Genomic DNA, 17,701 nt, shown 5'->3' on the forward strand with positions numbered 1-17,701 from the left:
AAATTGACAGTACAGTAAATTGTCAGTATAGTAAATTGTCAGTACAGTAAATTGTCAGTATAGTAAATTGTCAGTACAGAAAATTGTCAGTACAGTAAATTGTCAGTACAGTAAATTGACAGTATAGTGAATTGTCAGTGCAGTAAATTGACAGTGCAGTAAATTGACAGTACAGTAAATTGACAGTATAGTGAATTGTCAGTGCAGTGAATTGTCAGTGCAGTGAATTGTCAGTGCAGTGAATTGTCAGTAGAGTAAATTGATAACAATAGTACTTCAGTTTAATCATCATGGCTTGGCAACGGAACACATTATTATTGTCTTTGATATTTCAGGATATTCTGTCATGTTCTTCCTAAATACAATCCACTGGGCACCCACTGGTTGAATCATCATTGTTTCCACGTCATTTCAATGAAATTACTTTGAACCCATGTAGAATAGACCTTGAATTGACGTCTGTGCCCAGCGGGAATCAATCGTAGTGTAGTGACAAAGAAAACAAAATATAAGATACACAATAAAAAACATAGATATGATTGGTTTTGACATGTTGCTCTATAAAGTTGCTTGCAATTCTCTATTTGATGGTGTTTCTTTCTTCGTTTTAGATATAGTTTACTTTTACTTGAGTTTCTCTGAATGGTATTTTTAATAGACCTCCCTCGTTTTTCTTTTGAATAGCATACATTATACAAACAAACCTATATAGGCACCATCTCAGACTCTCGTTCACACTAAATTCACACTAAATACACAGCCCTTCAATCCTGTGGGAGGGTGCTACCGGCTACTTTGCTCTGTTTGTCAACACAACTTCCTTGCTGGAAAACTACTCCAGGTAAACCTATGAGGTTGACGGGGATTGGATGGCCACTGTACAATACCTATATTTGGCCATTTCATAGGTTTTCTATGCTTAGTGTTAGGACAGGGTCATGTTCATTAGGCACCAAATAGAATAAACCGCTCTAAACCCGGAGTGAAATGGGGAGATTGACTGGGGATTGACTCTCTGTCCAATAAGAAACTCAAAATGTTCTTGTTGCAAAATGTTTTTAAAAAGTTTTCCCTAATGAACATGACCCAGATGTTAACTTTGATCTTTAACCTTTGACCCCACTGACCTTCATGAAATCAAAGAATACAACAAACAACATACACAGACAGCCATGTTGTAAATATCGGTAAAGAGATCGAGACCATCTGCCTTCTCCATATCTTTTTAAAATAGATGAATGAATATCTTATTTTACAAAAGTTTCTAAGAAGCAGGTACCTGTAATTCTATTGCTATAAGAATGCATTGTTTTTTATAGTTTTTTATAGAATAGTTAAATGCATAGCGCCATGCATAGATTTCCCTCACGGCAAGAGCAACAGATGTACTGGTATCGTGACGTGAGGGGTTTCGCATGGGTTCCCTCAAACTTGGATGTCACTAGCTACCACAGCCACAAATTCAAAGGTTTAGCCATACTTATGACTATGTGGCTGGGGTAACTAGTGACGGCCCTCAACCTCACTGTGAACTGTTGCATCATGGGTATTTGGTGGAACAGGACATATTTTGTCCAACCACTCTTCTGGGTCATAAGAGAAACCACATATGGTAAAAACATATCATTTACCTGATGGTCAGCTAGCTACTGTACATGGTAGATATACTTTTGATGTATAAACCCACTTCAACCACTCCAGTACCCCTGCACATTGAATAAGGTATTGGCAGTGGCCTGTATATACTTGCATTCTCTTGTTTCTTTAACTCACATCGTAGTTCTTGTGTGGATTATCATTTAAATGTTTCATTCTATTAGTATCTACTGTATCTATTATTATTATCACCGTGTTATTGGGAAATTGCTCTCAAGGTGAGAATTTTACTATACTGTTTTACAGCGGTTGTATCTTGTCAAAGTGGCAGATAAACATTGACACTTGAAACTTGAGATGGGATAGCCACTTTGTATTGGCTGTATTTGGGAGATTCCGTGTCTGTTCTTAAGACGTGATGACATTCTCTTGGTCAGAAACCCTGAAAATCCCTGACACAGAAGTAACACTTATTGTATATATTGAACTGATATGTGAACTGAAGTGACATCTACGAAGGCTCTCTGCTAGACAGACACATTCTAAGTATGCAGCCTTTTCGCCAAACAATGTGTACATTAGCCTGCTTTGCCAGCTTGCTGTTAGTCCACTAAGACCCTTGTCACACTGTCGTGGAGACCCGAAAGGAAACACGGTCCAGTCCTTTTCCTCCAGGTAACATCCAGTCATAAATCTTTAGCTATGTTGATGTGTGGGCGTCACTACGTCTGTTGTGTGTCATCCCTCGACTTCAGTGGCACAAACATTTCCTGGAGTGATATCAGTGTCATGCCTTGATTCTAAATGGATTTGGATTATGACAGCCAAAATGTTGCTTAAACAACATAAGAGCATTCACAAAGCATCCGTAAGCTTTGCTGAAAGCTGGAAGACACAATGATGAAATACAATATGTAGATATTGAGCAAATTGAACTAGCAAAGACTGTGGAGCCTTTTATAATTTGCTTATAATGCCCAGGGTGGCTTAAAAAAAATTGGACTTAAAACTCCCTGGGTACTTCATTGTCCTTCTGCGACAGATACACACAGAAATATAATTACTAGAATGGGCATTTCTCATCAATGAAGTGTGGCACACTTTTCAGGCAATCACAGATATAATTGGACAGGATAGTTCTATGACGTCATAGCAGTGGTGTAAAGTACTACTTAAAGTCGTTTTTTTGGGGGGGGGGGTATCTGTACTTTATTTTACTATTTATATTTTTGGACTACTTTAACTTTACTACATTCCTAAAGAAAATGATGTACTTTTTACATACATTTTCCCTGACACCCAAAAGTACTCGTTACATTTTGAATTATTAGCAGGACAAGAAAGGTTCCAATTCACGTACTTCTTAAGGGAACATCCTTAAGTCATCTCGACTGCCTTTGACCTGGCGAAATCCCTAAACACAAATGCTTTGTTTCTGAATGATGTCTGAGTGTTGGCTATCTGTAAATTAAAAAAAAACATGAACAATTGTGCCATCTGGTTTGCTTAATATAAGTGATTTTTAATTGTTTATACTTTTACTTTTGATACTTAAGTACATTTATAACCAAATAGTTTCAGACTTTTACTCAAGTATTATTTTATTGGGTGACTTTCACTTTTGCTTGAGTCATTTCCTGTTAAGGTTTCTTGACTTTTACTCAAGTATGACTACTGGGTACATTTTCCACCACTGCGTAATAGTATCAAACCTGCATTGGTTCTCAACTGTCACACCAAAGAATCCAAATGGTTACCCTGCACCTCAGAAACTGCTGCCCTATCTACATAGTCATGGAACACTGGTCACTTTAATCATGTCTATACACACCATTCTGTATAACTACTGCTGAACACACCTTTTCTATTCATATACTGTCCATACTGTCTATACACACCATTGCTAGGTAATATTGCACTGTTGGCGATAGAAACATAAACATTTCGCTGTACCTGCGATAACGTTTGCTAAATATGTGTACGTGACCAATACAATTTGATTTGATTTGAAACCAAACCACTTGTATTAACATGTTTTTCGAGAATCAGCCAGTCTATATCATTATGCTCTGGTCTACTCTGCTACTACAGATGTAGGATCTTAATTTGAGCTAGTTTTCTACAGCAGGAAATAATTTTGTAGCAACAGGAAATGTGGATTATAATTAATTGGCATTTTTTGTAAGGGTTGATACATTTTACATTAGGGAAAATCAAATCTGACATTTTTAAAGCAGAAATTACAAACTTTAAAAGCCTTTTTAAACCTTGAATACACCACAAGTTTGCATTTCCTGCCATGCAGGAAAATTATCATCAACAAAAGATGGATCAAATTAAGATCCTACATCTGTATAGAAATGTTTGTTTCTTTTCTTTTTTGACTATGCATAGCTTGGAAGGAAAAGGGATAGGGTTAAGGGTGCTAGAGGATATTTTAAGTGCTTCTAACAATTCAGCATCTGGGCCTATAATCACAAAGTGTCTCAGAGTAGGAGCGCAGCTCTAGGATCAGATTAGCCTTTTAGATCAGAATGAATAAGATTACATGGACATTGGGAGACCTGATCTTAGATCTGCACTCCTACTCTGAGGCACTTTGTAAGTGCAGGCCCAGATGCTGATGACCACAGCCTAGTCCACTAAAAGGCAATTTTTCATGTTGTGGAAGAAGTAAGCTCTGCTCTGCATCGATATAGCCTGCTTTGCAGCTCTGCCTGGCTAGGAGTCTGGCTTCAGTTCTGCAGTGAGTTCTGCAGTAACCTTACTGAGGTAGACACGCAAGACTTATGGCACATAAATCAATAGCAACAATGCAATGCAAAGCAATGGATATTCCCTTTGGATTTGAAGTGGTGCATGGGTGAAGAAACATAAAGCACAGGAGGATGGTTGGTTCCAGTAAGAGCATAAGTGCATCATGAGGACAACAATGTTGAGTTGTTCTAGAATCTTGTTCTAGAATCTTGGGTAAACTCAATCCTGGTTTATGTTGGTAATGGACTTCCATGGTTGTTTTCACTGAACATTCTCTCACTGTATTAATAACCATCATCATCATCCACATCAATAACAGCATTAATAACAGCATTAATAACAGCATATTGCGGAAACAAGATCTTTTGCACCTGATCTGTTCAACATGTATTTATGTTGTAGGCTATATACACAGAGGCACTTTCACTGAACCTGTTGCATGGTGAGAGGGGTAAAGGCACTAGCAACTAAAGTGCAAAATAATGATTTGCAATATTTATTAAACAAACGCTAATTTCATTCAAATTAGAGCAATTTCGTTTGTTTTGTTTGTGAAAATAAACAAACGTCCCTAAATTTAGTGGTGAAATGGAAGACATGACTCATAATATGTTTACTTTTTCTTTGTTCAAAGAAGGTCCATGCACTGCACTATTGAAGTAATACTGTAATACTTGTTGCGTGTTTAGGAGAATATGCATTTTTGATAATAGGTATTTATTCTGCTTCTTTGATCGAGAACGTTTTAAGTCTGAACCCCGGAGTTGGGTTTGGATATACTGTATTTTGTCACATTTCAGAAACGTTTCAGGGATTTTTAAAAAAAAATTACCCACGTTTCGTTTCCATGACAGTATGAGACACTATTCAGTGTCTGTAACTGCAACAAGCTGAATACTGACGTCATGCATTAGATATACTAGTATACACAGTATCTAGTCGATAGGCCGTAATGCAGGTTGATTTTTCTCATGCTATGATCTTAGTTTAGTTACTGTTTCCCTTACGATTTTTAACATTCACTCCCTAGATACTTCTAAACGATTAGCATTTTGAAATGAAAAACCTATTTGAAACCAGTACTGCACTCTCAGTGAAACAAAAGCATAAATGGGTGGAAGAATCGAATGAAGGCATAAGGGGGATGCAAATATCCAAAATATTTTTTTCTCCATTATTATGAGGTTATGTCTCATCATCACGCATGCCAATATCAACATGTATGGAGAGTTTCTAAACATGCTCATGTGAAGCTCTTTTGTTATATAATTGTGCTGTCTTGCATTTAAAGGGCTAAAATCCCATTGAATCACTTAGTGATATCATAATTACAGCATCTTACTGCTGGAAAATAGCAGCATTGCGGATGTCCGTATCCTAGATCCTCCTCGTCATCATCCAAACCAGGAGATCAGCGATCAGTCTTTTTCCTGGGCGCTTTGCTGGATAGTAAATCCTTTGATGACAGAGGGGTAGAGGAGTAGCCTCTCTGACTTCGGGCGAGGCGTCGCTCGATCCAACCACTGTCTGACTGCTACAGATGCTGACTTGCGTCTCTCTCTCTCTCTCTGCAGGCAGCAGAGCATATTTCTGATGCATTTTCTCCTTGATGCATTGTGCAACTTGCTGAAATGTTATCTGTAATCCATGCATTACATTTTAATTACGACGCCTGGCTTCGTCTGATAAAGACAGATATGTCCTCGTGAGTGCTGTTGATTAGTGTTCCTCCAAGGACGACCGCATTTGCTTGTTAAATAGAAGTTGTTTCTTTTTCATTTTTCAATACTTATTTAAAGGATCATTTTAGAATAATTAATTTACTCTATCTATATGTTATATTCTCTAGTAACAGCTTCATTTTCTTTCCCCCCTGTAATAATTACTTTCAAATTGCTGCGCATGGTTGTTGTAATGCTAGAACGCTTAAAGGAGGCGAATGAAGCTTTCAGACCTGATGGTCTAGTGCAGTTAACATGTGACGGCATCATTTAAGTCCCGTGGTGTCTAATTCTACACATCTGTGAGCAGCTTGCTTTTATTTACACAGTTTTGGTTGGCTATAGTGCAATTGCCAGTTCTGAGGTTTGCCTCTCTAAAGTTGTCGATGCTATTATTTATATCTCCATCAATCTCCATGTACTCTGATTTGCTGACAGTGGACGAGCTACGGCGACTAGAATTGCTTTCACTAATGTTTGGTTCACTAACGTTTAAGAGTTGGGCCTGCTCCTCTCCCTCGGTCTCCCTGTGGTAGAAGTAGTTGAAGTTGGACACAATGACAGGCACTGGGAGCGCAATCGTCAACACACCAGCTATGGCGCAAAGGGAGCCCACTATCTTACCCCCTATAGTGACAGGCACCATGTCCCCATAGCCCACAGTTGTCATAGATACCACGGCCCACCAGAAGGCTTCTGGGATGCTGCCGAAGTGCGACCCTTTCTCCTCTGCCTCTGCGAAATACACCGCGCTGGAGAACAGGATGACTCCAATGAAGAGGAAGAAGATCAGCAATCCGAGCTCGCGCATACTGGCCTTGAGGGTCTGTCCCAGGATCTGCAATCCTTTGGAGTGTCGTGACAACTTGAAGATTCTAAACACTCTGACCAAACGGATCACCCTGAGGATGGCCAGAGATGTTGCCTGCTCCCCCATGCCCTCGTCCTGGTCTTCGGGGTCCTCAGCCAGCTCCGTTCCCAGTGTGATGAAGTAAGGAATGATGGCCACTATATCAATAATGTTCATCATGTTTTTGGAGAAGACCGCCTTACTTGGACACGCGAAAAAACGCACTAACAACTCAAACGAGAACCAGATAATGCAAAGAGTTTCAATAATGAAGAAGGGATCGGTTAGGATGTTTGGTTTGTAGTAAAAAGTATGGTTCCCTACAGTCTTAAACCGACCCCTAGGGTCTTCTTTCAAGTCAGGTAAAGTCTCTAAACAAAAGATGACTATAGAAATCAGAATGACCATAACAGATACTATAGCAATCCCTCTGGCTGGACCGGAGCTCTCTGGGTGCTCAAAAAGCAGCCAGATCTGACGCTGGAACTCTTTCTCAGGTAAAGGACGTTCTTCCTCCCTAACGAAGCCCTCATCCTCACGGAATTTCTCCATGGCATCCACTCCCAACTCATAAAACTTTATCTCTTCCGAGAACATATCCAACGGGACGTTGACGGGCCTTCTCAGCCTACCGCCAGACTGGTAATAGTAGAGGATGGCATCGAAACTGGGACGGTTTCTATCAAAGAAATACTCGTTTCTCAGGTGGTCAAAGTAGCGCATCCTCTTCTTGGGGTTGCCTAGCAATGTCTCGGGGAACTGGGAGAGAGTTTTGAGTTGTGTCTCGAACCGCATCCCCGCTATGTTGATGACCACCCTCTCGCAGCAGTCGTGGTCTTCGTGGTCGGGGGGGTACGAGTCCTGCGGGTGCCCCGGCACTGCCACGGTCTCGTCCATGTTATCTCCTGCCACTACGGTCATCTTGTAGCTCGAATTCGGGAGCTCTGTTGCAGCAGGAGTTGTGGAATTCCGGGTTTCCCGGTTAATCTGATTGAACAGGCGGCATTCAGGTTTTGGCAGTATACAATTTCCTTCTCCTCTCTTCTTCTTCTCCCCCTATTTCTTGTGCTAGTCCCCAGACAGGGGGGGTATAACTTGCTTTGCCTCAGTGCGGCTCCACTGCGGTTCTGGCTGACTCAACCATTGCTGCTCTCCGCTGCATCTGCTGCTGCTGCCTCTGTCACACAGTCAGAGAGAAAAAAAAGAGAAAATAATGGATCTTAGGAGCAGTGGAGATGTATGCTGGCTCAGCAATTTCTGCCATTTATTTATTTATTTGGCCTCTAGGCTACACTGTTTATTTATCAGCGTTTAAAGGGGAAAACTATATTGTTTTGTTGGTGATAATCTAGACAAAGCAATCGACTATGCATATTGTATTTGACAGGGTTAAATGTCATAGAATTGCACCACTTTATATGCATGTTTTGTCACATAACACTGTTTGAAACTTGCCTCGCGCAAATAATGAAGTGTTAAATACACCAAAATTAACAGTCTGTAAATGGCCTAATAGTAATAGATAACAATAGCCTTGGAAGTATTCCTCTTGACCCTAAACCTCAAATGACAGACAGACAGACAGAGTGCACCAGTTTCAAGGCTTACCTCAGGATGATCGTGAAGGAATCCTGACGGAATGCGTCTTGTCCGCGACTCAGCACAGTCATTCAACGCTAGGACATCCTGGACATCCGGAGAGTTGTTGTCATGTGTTAATACATTAACACTTTACGTTGCACCCCACCGCGACACATTGGAGCTTTCCTCTGTGCAGCGTCAGATCGCCCTGGTAGGCTAAAACTCTCAAGGCATCACTGTCTGAGCCGTTCGTCTCGGATAACTTAAACGTCTTATTTGTCTACATCTTGATCCTGTCGTCTCTTCTTCACATTCGATGTAAAATCACGCGGGAGTCAGAGGAGAAACGTGAAGATGGAAAAAACGGAGAAAAAGTAACTGTAAACCGCAACGTCTGTAGCCGCTTGTGCGGTTGGGCACTTCGGACTGAACAGCTTATACCGCAGGAGAAAGTATTATTCTGCCATTCAGGGGGGAGATACATTAAGGGGCAATAAGCGAACCCTTACCATTTTCAGACATTACCGCATCAGCAGAAATGTCCTGTTACGAGTAGCCTAGACAAGATGACGGGCATTCTGGGATGTGTTTTACCTCGAGCCGGCACACTGTTGAGAGGGGATGGAGACTGGAGGTGCTTAAAAAGAGGGAGGCATCGATTATGTGAAGAGAGAATAATTTCTTAATAATGGTTCAGCATATTGTTGTTAGGTATTTCACATGCAAGGAGAGTGGAGGTGGAGAGAAAGTGGAGTATGTGTGCGTGTGTGTTTGAGTTTCAGGGTGGTGGGGCGGGGGTGAGCGTGGGAGAGGGAGAGAGAAGGAGGGAGGGAGGAGAGCGCGGTTCGACGCAATGCAGACCGGCTATACTAAAGCACGCTGCCACGAGTTCTCTCTACACCACAAAAGCAAGAGCATTGTGTGTGCCAGCATTGGCGTAATATCTGCTCTTCTGAAGGAAGGGTTATGAGCCAGCTAGTACCTTAATAATTATTTCCCAACCAATCAACAATGGTCCTAATGATAGGCTACTGATAAACTAACTTAAACTACAGTAATGAATTCATACAGTTTACATGTTTCTCTCTCAACTTCGCAGTTGTTCATACTCTCCTCTCAGCTCAATTCTGTGAGTGGCCACTGACCGGAAAGAGCGGTTGCGGTACAGACCATTTCAGCAGGAGTGCCTGTTTCAGCACCATGGACAGCGGTCTCGAGCAGCGCGTCTCCGAACAGAGCGCGCTCGACCATTATCCTGACCACCTACCCCCTGCCCTTCCTAGTGCATGGCGCAGTATTATGTTGTTGTTACTGTCAATCTAATCGATAGGACAATTGAAAACAGGCATGTTACTGATTTAAGATATATCTGTTTCAAGTTGCAGTGAGTTCATTTAATTAACTTTTTTTAGAAGGCCTGCATTAGTGAATGTTAGGTGTCTTATCATTAATAAGCCAATAACTAACTCTTTCGCGTCACCCTCGATGATTTTATGAAGTTGCCTTTTGATATGTGTATTTTTTAAAATTGATCTAATTAACATACCAAATTCGAAAAATATATTTTGGATCTTATGGATGTAATAAACCGAATAAACAAAAAATATATGATAATTTACAAAGCATGATTAATTGCACATACTGTAGAAGTAGGCCTATAGGCATAAATACACCAATGGCCATGTGCCAATGTAGCCAGCAGATGAAGCTAATTGTATCAATATCCCACAACTCAATATTTATTACCACACATTGTAATTTCATCACATATGTGTTGCTTTATCGATATATCCATTAGGAACGAGTCTGGGATTAATGCTACAACTCAAATAGTGTTCTGTAGGCCTAGCATTAAAATGTAAAATTCGGTTTGTGAGTTAGGCCGCCTATTTCATTCGAAATTACAATTGCAAATCAACAATATTATTTTTAAAGACGTTACAGTCAACCGAGCACTCAGCAATAGGGAAGGCAGCTATGGACATGATCCATTGACAATCCATTGATAGACATTAAGGAAAACATCAATTGTAGTGAGCTCGAATATCATTAATAAGAAATGAACCGTATTCCCAACCCTCCCTCTCTGCGCAACACATCTCCATGACACTCTCTCCGTGATATTACCATTACCTAATCACTGACGTAGTATTACATGATCAGACAGATGTATAATACATTGTATTACAGCTTATCTTGTGGTTGTTATGAAGCACAAAGCACACATCTGACAACAGCATTACTGTATGTGACATATGAGAATGGAACTGGGAGGGATCAAGCCCACTCCCTGTAAAGCTCAGCTGTCTGGGTACCATTGTGCATAACACTCCAAGTACATTAGTAATGTTACAGAGGGAAGCCAGGTGTTTGTTTTTTACACTATTCTCTTTTCTCTGGATCTCTGTCTCTCTCTCTCTCTCTTTTTCTCTGGATCTCTCTCTCTCTCTCTCTCTCTCTCTCTCTTTTTCTCTCTCTCTCTCTCTCTCTCTCTTTTTCTCTGGATCTCTCTCTCTCTCTCTCTCTCTTTTTCTCTGGATCTCTCTCTCTCTCTCTCTCTCTCTCTCTCTCTCTCTTTTTCTCTGGATCTCTCTCTCTCTCTCTCTTTCTCTCTCTCTCTCTCTCTCTCTCTCTCTCCTTATCTCTCTCTCTCTCTCTTTCTCTCTCTCTCTCTCTCTCTCTCTCGGTCTCTCTTTCTCTCTTTCTCTCTCTCTCTTGGTCTCTCTCTCTCTCTCTTTCTCTCTCTCTCTCTCTCTCTCTCTCTCTCTCTCTCTCTCTCTCTCTCTCTCAATTCAATTCAATGGGCCTTATTAGCACGGTGTACATATGTTTGTTGACATTGCCAAAGTAAGTCAAATAGATAATAAACAAAAGTGAAAATAAACAATATTTAAATTAACAGTAAACGTTAGACTCACAAAAGTTTGAAAGGAATAGAGACATTTCAAATGTCATATTATGTCTACATACAGCGTTGTAACGATGTGCAAATGTTTGAAGTACAAAAGTGAAAAAAATAAACATAAATATGGGTTGTATTTACAATGGTGTTTGTTCTTCACTGGTTGCCCTTTTCTTGTGGCAACAGGTCACAAATCTTGCTGCTGTGATGGCACACTGTGGTATTTCACCCAATAGATGTGGGAGTTTATTAAAATTGGGTTTATTTTCTAGTTCTTTGTGGATCTGTGTAATCTGAGGGAATTATGTGTCTCTGATATGGTCATACATTTGGCAGGAGGATAGGAAGTGCTGCTCAGTTTCCACCTCATTGTGTGGGCAGTGTGCACCTAGCCTGTCTTCTCTTGAGAGCCAGGTCTGCCTACGGCGGCCTCTCTCAATAGCAAGGCTATGCTCACTGAGTCTGTACATAGTTAAAGCTTTCCTTAATTTTGTGACAGTCACAGTGGTCAGGTATTCTGCCACTGTGTACTCTCTTTTTAGGGCCAAATAGCATTCTAGTTTGCTCAGTTTTTTTGTTAATTCTTTCCAATGTGTCAAGTGATTATTTTGTGTACAGGGGATAATTTTGCAGTCTCAATTTGGTGTTTGTCCCATTTTGTGAATTCTTGGTTGGTGAGCGGACCTCAGACCTCACAACCATAAAGGGCAATGGATTCTGTAACTGATTCAAGTATTTTTAGCCACATCCTAATTGGTGTGTCAAATTTTATGTTCCTTTTGATGACATAGAAGGCCTTTCATGCCTTGTCTCTCAGATCATTCACAGCTTTGTGGAAATTACCTGTGGCGCTGGTGTTTAGGCCGAGGTATGCATGTTTTTTTTGTGGGATCTAGGGCAACGGTGTCTAGATGGAATTTGTATTTGTGGTCCTGGTAACTGGACCTTTTTTGGAACACAATTTTTACTGTCAGGGCCCAGGTCTGACAGAATCTGTGCAGAATATCTAGGTGCTGCTATAGGCCCTCTTTGGTTGGGGACAAAAGCACGAGATCATCAGCAAACAGTGGACATTTGACTTCAGATTTTAGTAGGGTGAGGCCAGGTGCTGCAGTCTGTTCTTGTGCCTTTACCAATTTGTTGATATATATGTTGAGGTTGGGGCTCAAGCTGCATCCCTGTATCATCCCTAGGCCCTATGGAAAGAAATTTGTGTTTTTTGCCAATTTTAACCGCAGACTTGTTGTTTGTGTACATGGATTTTACAATGTCGTATGTTTTTCCCCCAACACCACTTTTCATCAATTTCTATAGAAGACCCTCATGCCATATTGAGTCAAAAGCTTTTTTGAAATCAACAAAGAATGAGAAGACCCCCCCCCCCCCCCCCCCCCATTGGGAGGAACGGTAGTTAATATTAAAACAAAATAATGAGGATTTATTTATTTAAAAAATATAGTTCAAAAGTTCACATACAATTTTGCAATCTTAGAAAAATAGAAATAGACCTTTCATTAACATTTTAGAGAACTATTGATTTCTCTTTACATGCAGACATAATTCTAATTCCTATGGGCAAGTTATTTTAACACCAGTGATTCCTTCCCAAGGACCATTTACAGCTAAATTTGAATTTGTGTACAATAAATAGTTATATAAAATAAAGGACTACACAAGTAGTTCCTTCAAAACTTTCTACAAAGGCACACAGAGCAAGGCATGTTCACATTTAGATTCTGAGCTGAGAACATAAGGATAGCATTAAAAAAAAGGCATATTTACAACCATACATTACCGGATATCTACACAGTAGTCATTTCAGTTCATCGAATACATTGCAAAGTACATTGAAAGGGTCGTTGAACATTCAGATTGGTAGTTTGTTCAAGGGGCTCTCCCTAGGATGCTGCAGCAGCACCTGTCATCTCACATTACTGGCCAGTAGTTCATGGGACAAGTGTGTGACGTTTGATCACTATCTTGACTTTTCCAGTTACAAATATATATGGAATTGCTTGCATTTTCTTTCAAGTGTAGCAGAAAGGCAAGGGTCTTTGATCTTGTACTCTGCAAGTAGAAAGAAGATAATGCTTTTTCATGCGGTTATATTCCATCAATTCAATCCAGAATGTTCCTAACAAGCTTGTTAGTGACAATGTATGTATAGTCATGAGTAAATAATACACACACACACACTTTTGATTATCAGCAATTTCTTGCACACTGTTCAGATAACCGAAATAGCGGTTAGATTTTTTTTGCCTTAGAAGCGTCTGCTGCACGACTGCGTTTCAACCACACGGTGGCGCCCCGAGTTCAGAAATTCTATAGGCTATGCAAAAGAAACCCAGTTCTAAAAATTGTTGTGGGGGTAAAGCTATAGGCCTACTGAAGGTGTCAAACAAATGAATTCCTGTTTTTTGAAGATCATATGACAACAAACACTGAGTAATAGCGTGAGTAAAAACGCGCGCAATTATTCAAACATGCACTTAGAGCTGGCACTGACCTGCCATTACTGTAACGAAGCTATAAGCCTACTGTAGGTATCCAACAAATTAATTCAAGATATTTGAAGATTTACATGCCAACTAACAGCGTGCGTAAAAGCGCGCGTAATAAAGTACTCGGGGGCTACTCACGGAGACGGTTTTTTCCCTGCTCAACTAGGGCGATGCTTGTTTTTCATACATCCGTCAGCTTGCCAGTGTAATGTTCAAACGGGTTGAAGTTTGTTAATCTGATAGTCTCGCAAGAATCCTCTTCCGTGTACTCTGATTTGGTGAGGGACTGTCTGCTGTCACTGGTCGATTTGAATTCTCCGAATGAAGCGTTCTGTTGACCACAAGTCACGTGGGTATACACAGCGGTTTCCTCGTCATTACGCTCTCTGTGATAAAAGTAGTTAAAATTGGACACGATAACAGGGACAGGTAGGGCTATGGTCAACACTCCTGCGATGGCACACATAGATCCCACTATTTTGCCACCAATAGTAACCGGGCACATGTCTCCATATCCAACCGTAGTCATGGACACCACCGCCCACCAGAACGCGGCGGGGATACTTGAGAATCCCGATTCAGGGTCGTCTGCCTCTGCAAAGTAAACTGCGCTGGAGAACAGAATAACCCCTATGAGAAGAAAGAATATCAAAAGCCCGAGTTCGCTGATGCTGGCGTGGAGTGTCTGACCCAGGATTTGGAGACCCTTGGAGTGCCTGGAAAGTTTAAAAATCCTGAACACTCGAACCAAACGGATGACTCTGAGAATGGCTAACGACATGGCCTGCTCGCTTCCTGCTTCCTGTTGCTCTGCTAGTTCAAGGCCAAGGGTGATGAAATAAGGTGCTATCGCTAAGATATCGATGGAGTTCATTGCGTTTTTGAAAAATGCCGGTTTGCTCGGGCAAGATAAAAACCTCACGAGAAACTCAAAGGAAAACCACACGATGCAAAGTGTCTCCACCATAAAAAACGGATCTGTGAATAGATTGGGTTTTTTATGGAGAGTAGTCCCATTCGTGGTATGGTGATTACTTAATGGTAGGTTTGCGCTGGTATCTTCCCTGAACTGTGGTAAAGTCTCTAGACAGAAGATCACAATGGATATTACAATCACACTGACTGAAACGACAGCGATCATCCGGGCAGGCCCTGAGCTCTCCGGGTACTCAAACAACAGCCACAACTGGCGCTGAAACTCGTTGTCAGGCATCGCACGTTCCACCTCTATGATCATACCTTCATCTTCTTTAAACATATCAATTGCTTCCTCTTCGATTTCATAAAATGTCATTTCTTCCATGAAAATGTCCATGGTAACGTTGACAGGTCTCCTAAGCTTTCCTCCAGACTGGTAATAATAGAGGATGGCATCAAAGCTGGGTCTATTCCTGTCAAAAAAGTACTCATTTCTCAACGGATCGAAAAAGCGCATCCTTTTACGTGGGTCTCCCAAGAGCGTGGTGGGAAAGCGCGAGAGGGTCCTCAGTTGAGTTTCGAAGCGCAGTCCCGAGATGTTGATGACGACCCTCTCGTTGCACTCCTGATCGCCCCGCTCCTCGTCGCAATCATCTTGGTAGAGGGGAGAAACGACCACAGTCTCGTCCTGGATCTCACAGGACACAACAGTCATCTTTTACCCTTCTCAAGGGTAAGGGCTTCACTCACCTCCACGGCCCCAACTATCACTTTCTCGGTAGTTTTTTACTGCCCAGGAAAAGTTTGCTTCTTGATGGTTTCCTCCATTTAAATGCATACACTTTTTTTAGTTGCAGAAGGTACTGAAATGTAATCCAGGCAGTCTACTTGCTACCGTTGGCTGTCTACACTGATGCTGATCATATTCACACCATTTTAAACTACCAGATGCCCTCCCCAGGTTGACTGACGTGATGACACTTGCTGCACTGTCCCCTGCTCACTCACTGCTCACTCACTGTGACATGTTGTTAAATCTAACTCAACTAGTAAACACCTATTACACTTCTTAAAGTTTCCTGAACTCAGGACTTGCAGTGTTGACCAGTTCTCTAGTATCATATTTCAGAGAAACAAATCACAGCCATAATTTTTTTTTAAAGGACTGTCCAAGTGTCCTTTAGTTAACCTTATAAACTGTAGCCCCTGCCTACACAAATCATAACTCTGTAGATTTTACAATGTTTTTTTTTCCTGTTGCATTTTGAATGTTTGTTACCAATCTGAAATAACCACAAGGGTTCTAAAGCAGATTACTAGGATCTCTAAACTAAAGCAGATTACTAGGATCTCTAAACTAAAGCAGATTACTAGGAGCTCTAAACTAAAGCAGATTACTAGGAGCTCTAAACTAAAGCAGATTGCTAGGAGCTCTAAACTAAAGCAGATTACTAGGATCTCTAAACTAAAGCAGATTACTAGGAGCTCTAAACTAAAGCAGATTACTAGGAGCTCTAAACTAAAGCAGATTACTAGGAGCTCTAAACTAAAGCAGATTACTAGGATCTCTAAACTAAAGCAGAAAGCAGAGTGTAAAGCACCAGCTTCACATATCCAACCAGGGGCCCTCCTGGACCGGACCAGTGGAAACTGCTAGCTTGACTGACACCTGAGCACCCACAGTGGATAACGTCTTCAGGAAACCTCAGCCAAAATACCCCCCCCCCCCCCCCCCCCCCCCCCTATTCTCAGCACTTAAAGGGTTCCATTTTACAACTTGGAACAGGGCGCCTCTCGCAGAAATGTGACCTAGCATTCGGGGTCCCAGAGAGACTGGGGTGTAAAAAAACAGCTACGTGTACACTCACCCCAATTATAATGTAACCTCCCCTCAGGTCCTGTTGCCTCCGTAACAGTAGGCCTGCAACTGCTCGGCAGTGGTTTGTAAGAGAGGTGAGAGAGAGAGTGAGAAAGGTTGAATGACACTTTCCGTACTGCTTTCGGTGCCCATGTCGTTCAAATAAGAACCACTGGTTCTGAATTGAATAGACGAGGCCTGTAAGAGGAGAAGAACTAGTCAAGAGTTTAGCTCCCCAAATTTAGATTTTATTATCCCCTGAGATTGGATGTAGGCCTAAGTCGAAAGCAGTTGTGCACTAAAGTCCACCATGTTGCAGTTTAATATGTGCTGTAAGTAACATGTGGTAAGTAGCATTACATACCTGTACAATTAAGACTGGCTACAACCCTCTAAGGGAGAGTTTTCTTTTCTCTTTTGTTTGTGCCATGTTCCTAAAAAATGATTGTAGGGTAGGCCCACTCTGTAAATGAATCTCTCTCTTACACAACCTTGCCCACCAACTTGGAGCTCCGGTTTCATATGCTTCACACATGATCTACTTTGAAGACTGTGAGAAATAATCCGAAACAAGATCAACAATCTTTCCTAGGAACACAGTTGATTAATGTCTGTGTCAAAACTGAAGCACCAAACCCCAAGATAGGCTATGCATCTACACTCCAGAAGGGAACCAGTTTTTGATGCAGTAGCCTATGTACCCAACCCATGCTATCACAGCTTTCTAATTGATGGCCAATGAAGTTCACTTTTGTGGTGATCATGAACATGAACATAGTGGACACAGCTTAACTGCCCCCTCTATCTATACAGACCCAGGGTTGGATGTCAGAGTTAAATGTCAGTGTAAGGACGTTGTGCCGCCTGTGATAATCTGTTACCCAACGACCGTCTAGGTCAAGCCAAGTCGTCAGGGGCTTCTGTCTCCACGGAAACAAACAGTAAACAAACAGTCAGAGTAATGGCTTTACTGCAGGCTGATAAATGGGTTCGAATTTAAAAAAGGTTCTAAGA

At 41.3% G+C, this 17,701-nt stretch overlaps 2 protein-coding genes across 2 annotated transcripts; both read right to left on the reverse strand.

The window, feature by feature from the left end:
* Positions 1 to 5,272: 5,272 nt before the first annotated feature.
* LOC139383078 (potassium voltage-gated channel subfamily A member 1-like) lies at positions 5,273 to 8,583 on the reverse strand. Its single transcript, XM_071127389.1, has 2 exons — positions 8,533 to 8,583; positions 5,273 to 8,101 (listed from the first exon to the last, which is right to left on the reverse strand). Exon 2 carries the CDS (start codon positions 7,843 to 7,845, stop codon positions 6,367 to 6,369), a length of 1,479 nt encoding a protein of 492 aa, XP_070983490.1. The 5' UTR covers positions 7,846 to 8,101; positions 8,533 to 8,583; the 3' UTR covers positions 5,273 to 6,366.
* A 4,239-nt stretch (positions 8,584 to 12,822) lies between these two features.
* Positions 12,823 to 16,412, reverse strand: LOC139383089 (shaker-related potassium channel tsha2). Its single transcript, XM_071127400.1, has 2 exons — positions 14,050 to 16,412; positions 12,823 to 13,474 (listed from the first exon to the last, which is right to left on the reverse strand). The coding sequence occupies exon 1, from the start codon at positions 15,542 to 15,544 to the stop codon at positions 14,093 to 14,095; it is 1,452 nt and encodes a 483-aa protein (XP_070983501.1). The 5' UTR covers positions 15,545 to 16,412; the 3' UTR covers positions 12,823 to 13,474; positions 14,050 to 14,092.
* Positions 16,413 to 17,701: the final 1,289 nt, after the last annotated feature.

Source organism: Oncorhynchus clarkii, chromosome 2 (assembly GCF_045791955.1).
Source record: "Oncorhynchus clarkii lewisi isolate Uvic-CL-2024 chromosome 2, UVic_Ocla_1.0, whole genome shotgun sequence".
In the NCBI taxonomy this organism is placed as follows: Eukaryota; Metazoa; Chordata; class Actinopteri; order Salmoniformes; family Salmonidae; genus Oncorhynchus; species Oncorhynchus clarkii.

What these genes read in the sequence shown, in the direction of transcription:
- LOC139383078 (XM_071127389.1), bottom strand. Translation starts at nt 7,845, where the DNA reads ATGACCGTAGTGGCAGGAGATAACATGGACGAGACCGTGGCAGTGCCG.
- LOC139383089 (XM_071127400.1), bottom strand. Translation starts at nt 15,544, where the DNA reads ATGACTGTTGTGTCCTGTGAGATCCAGGACGAGACTGTGGTCGTTTCT.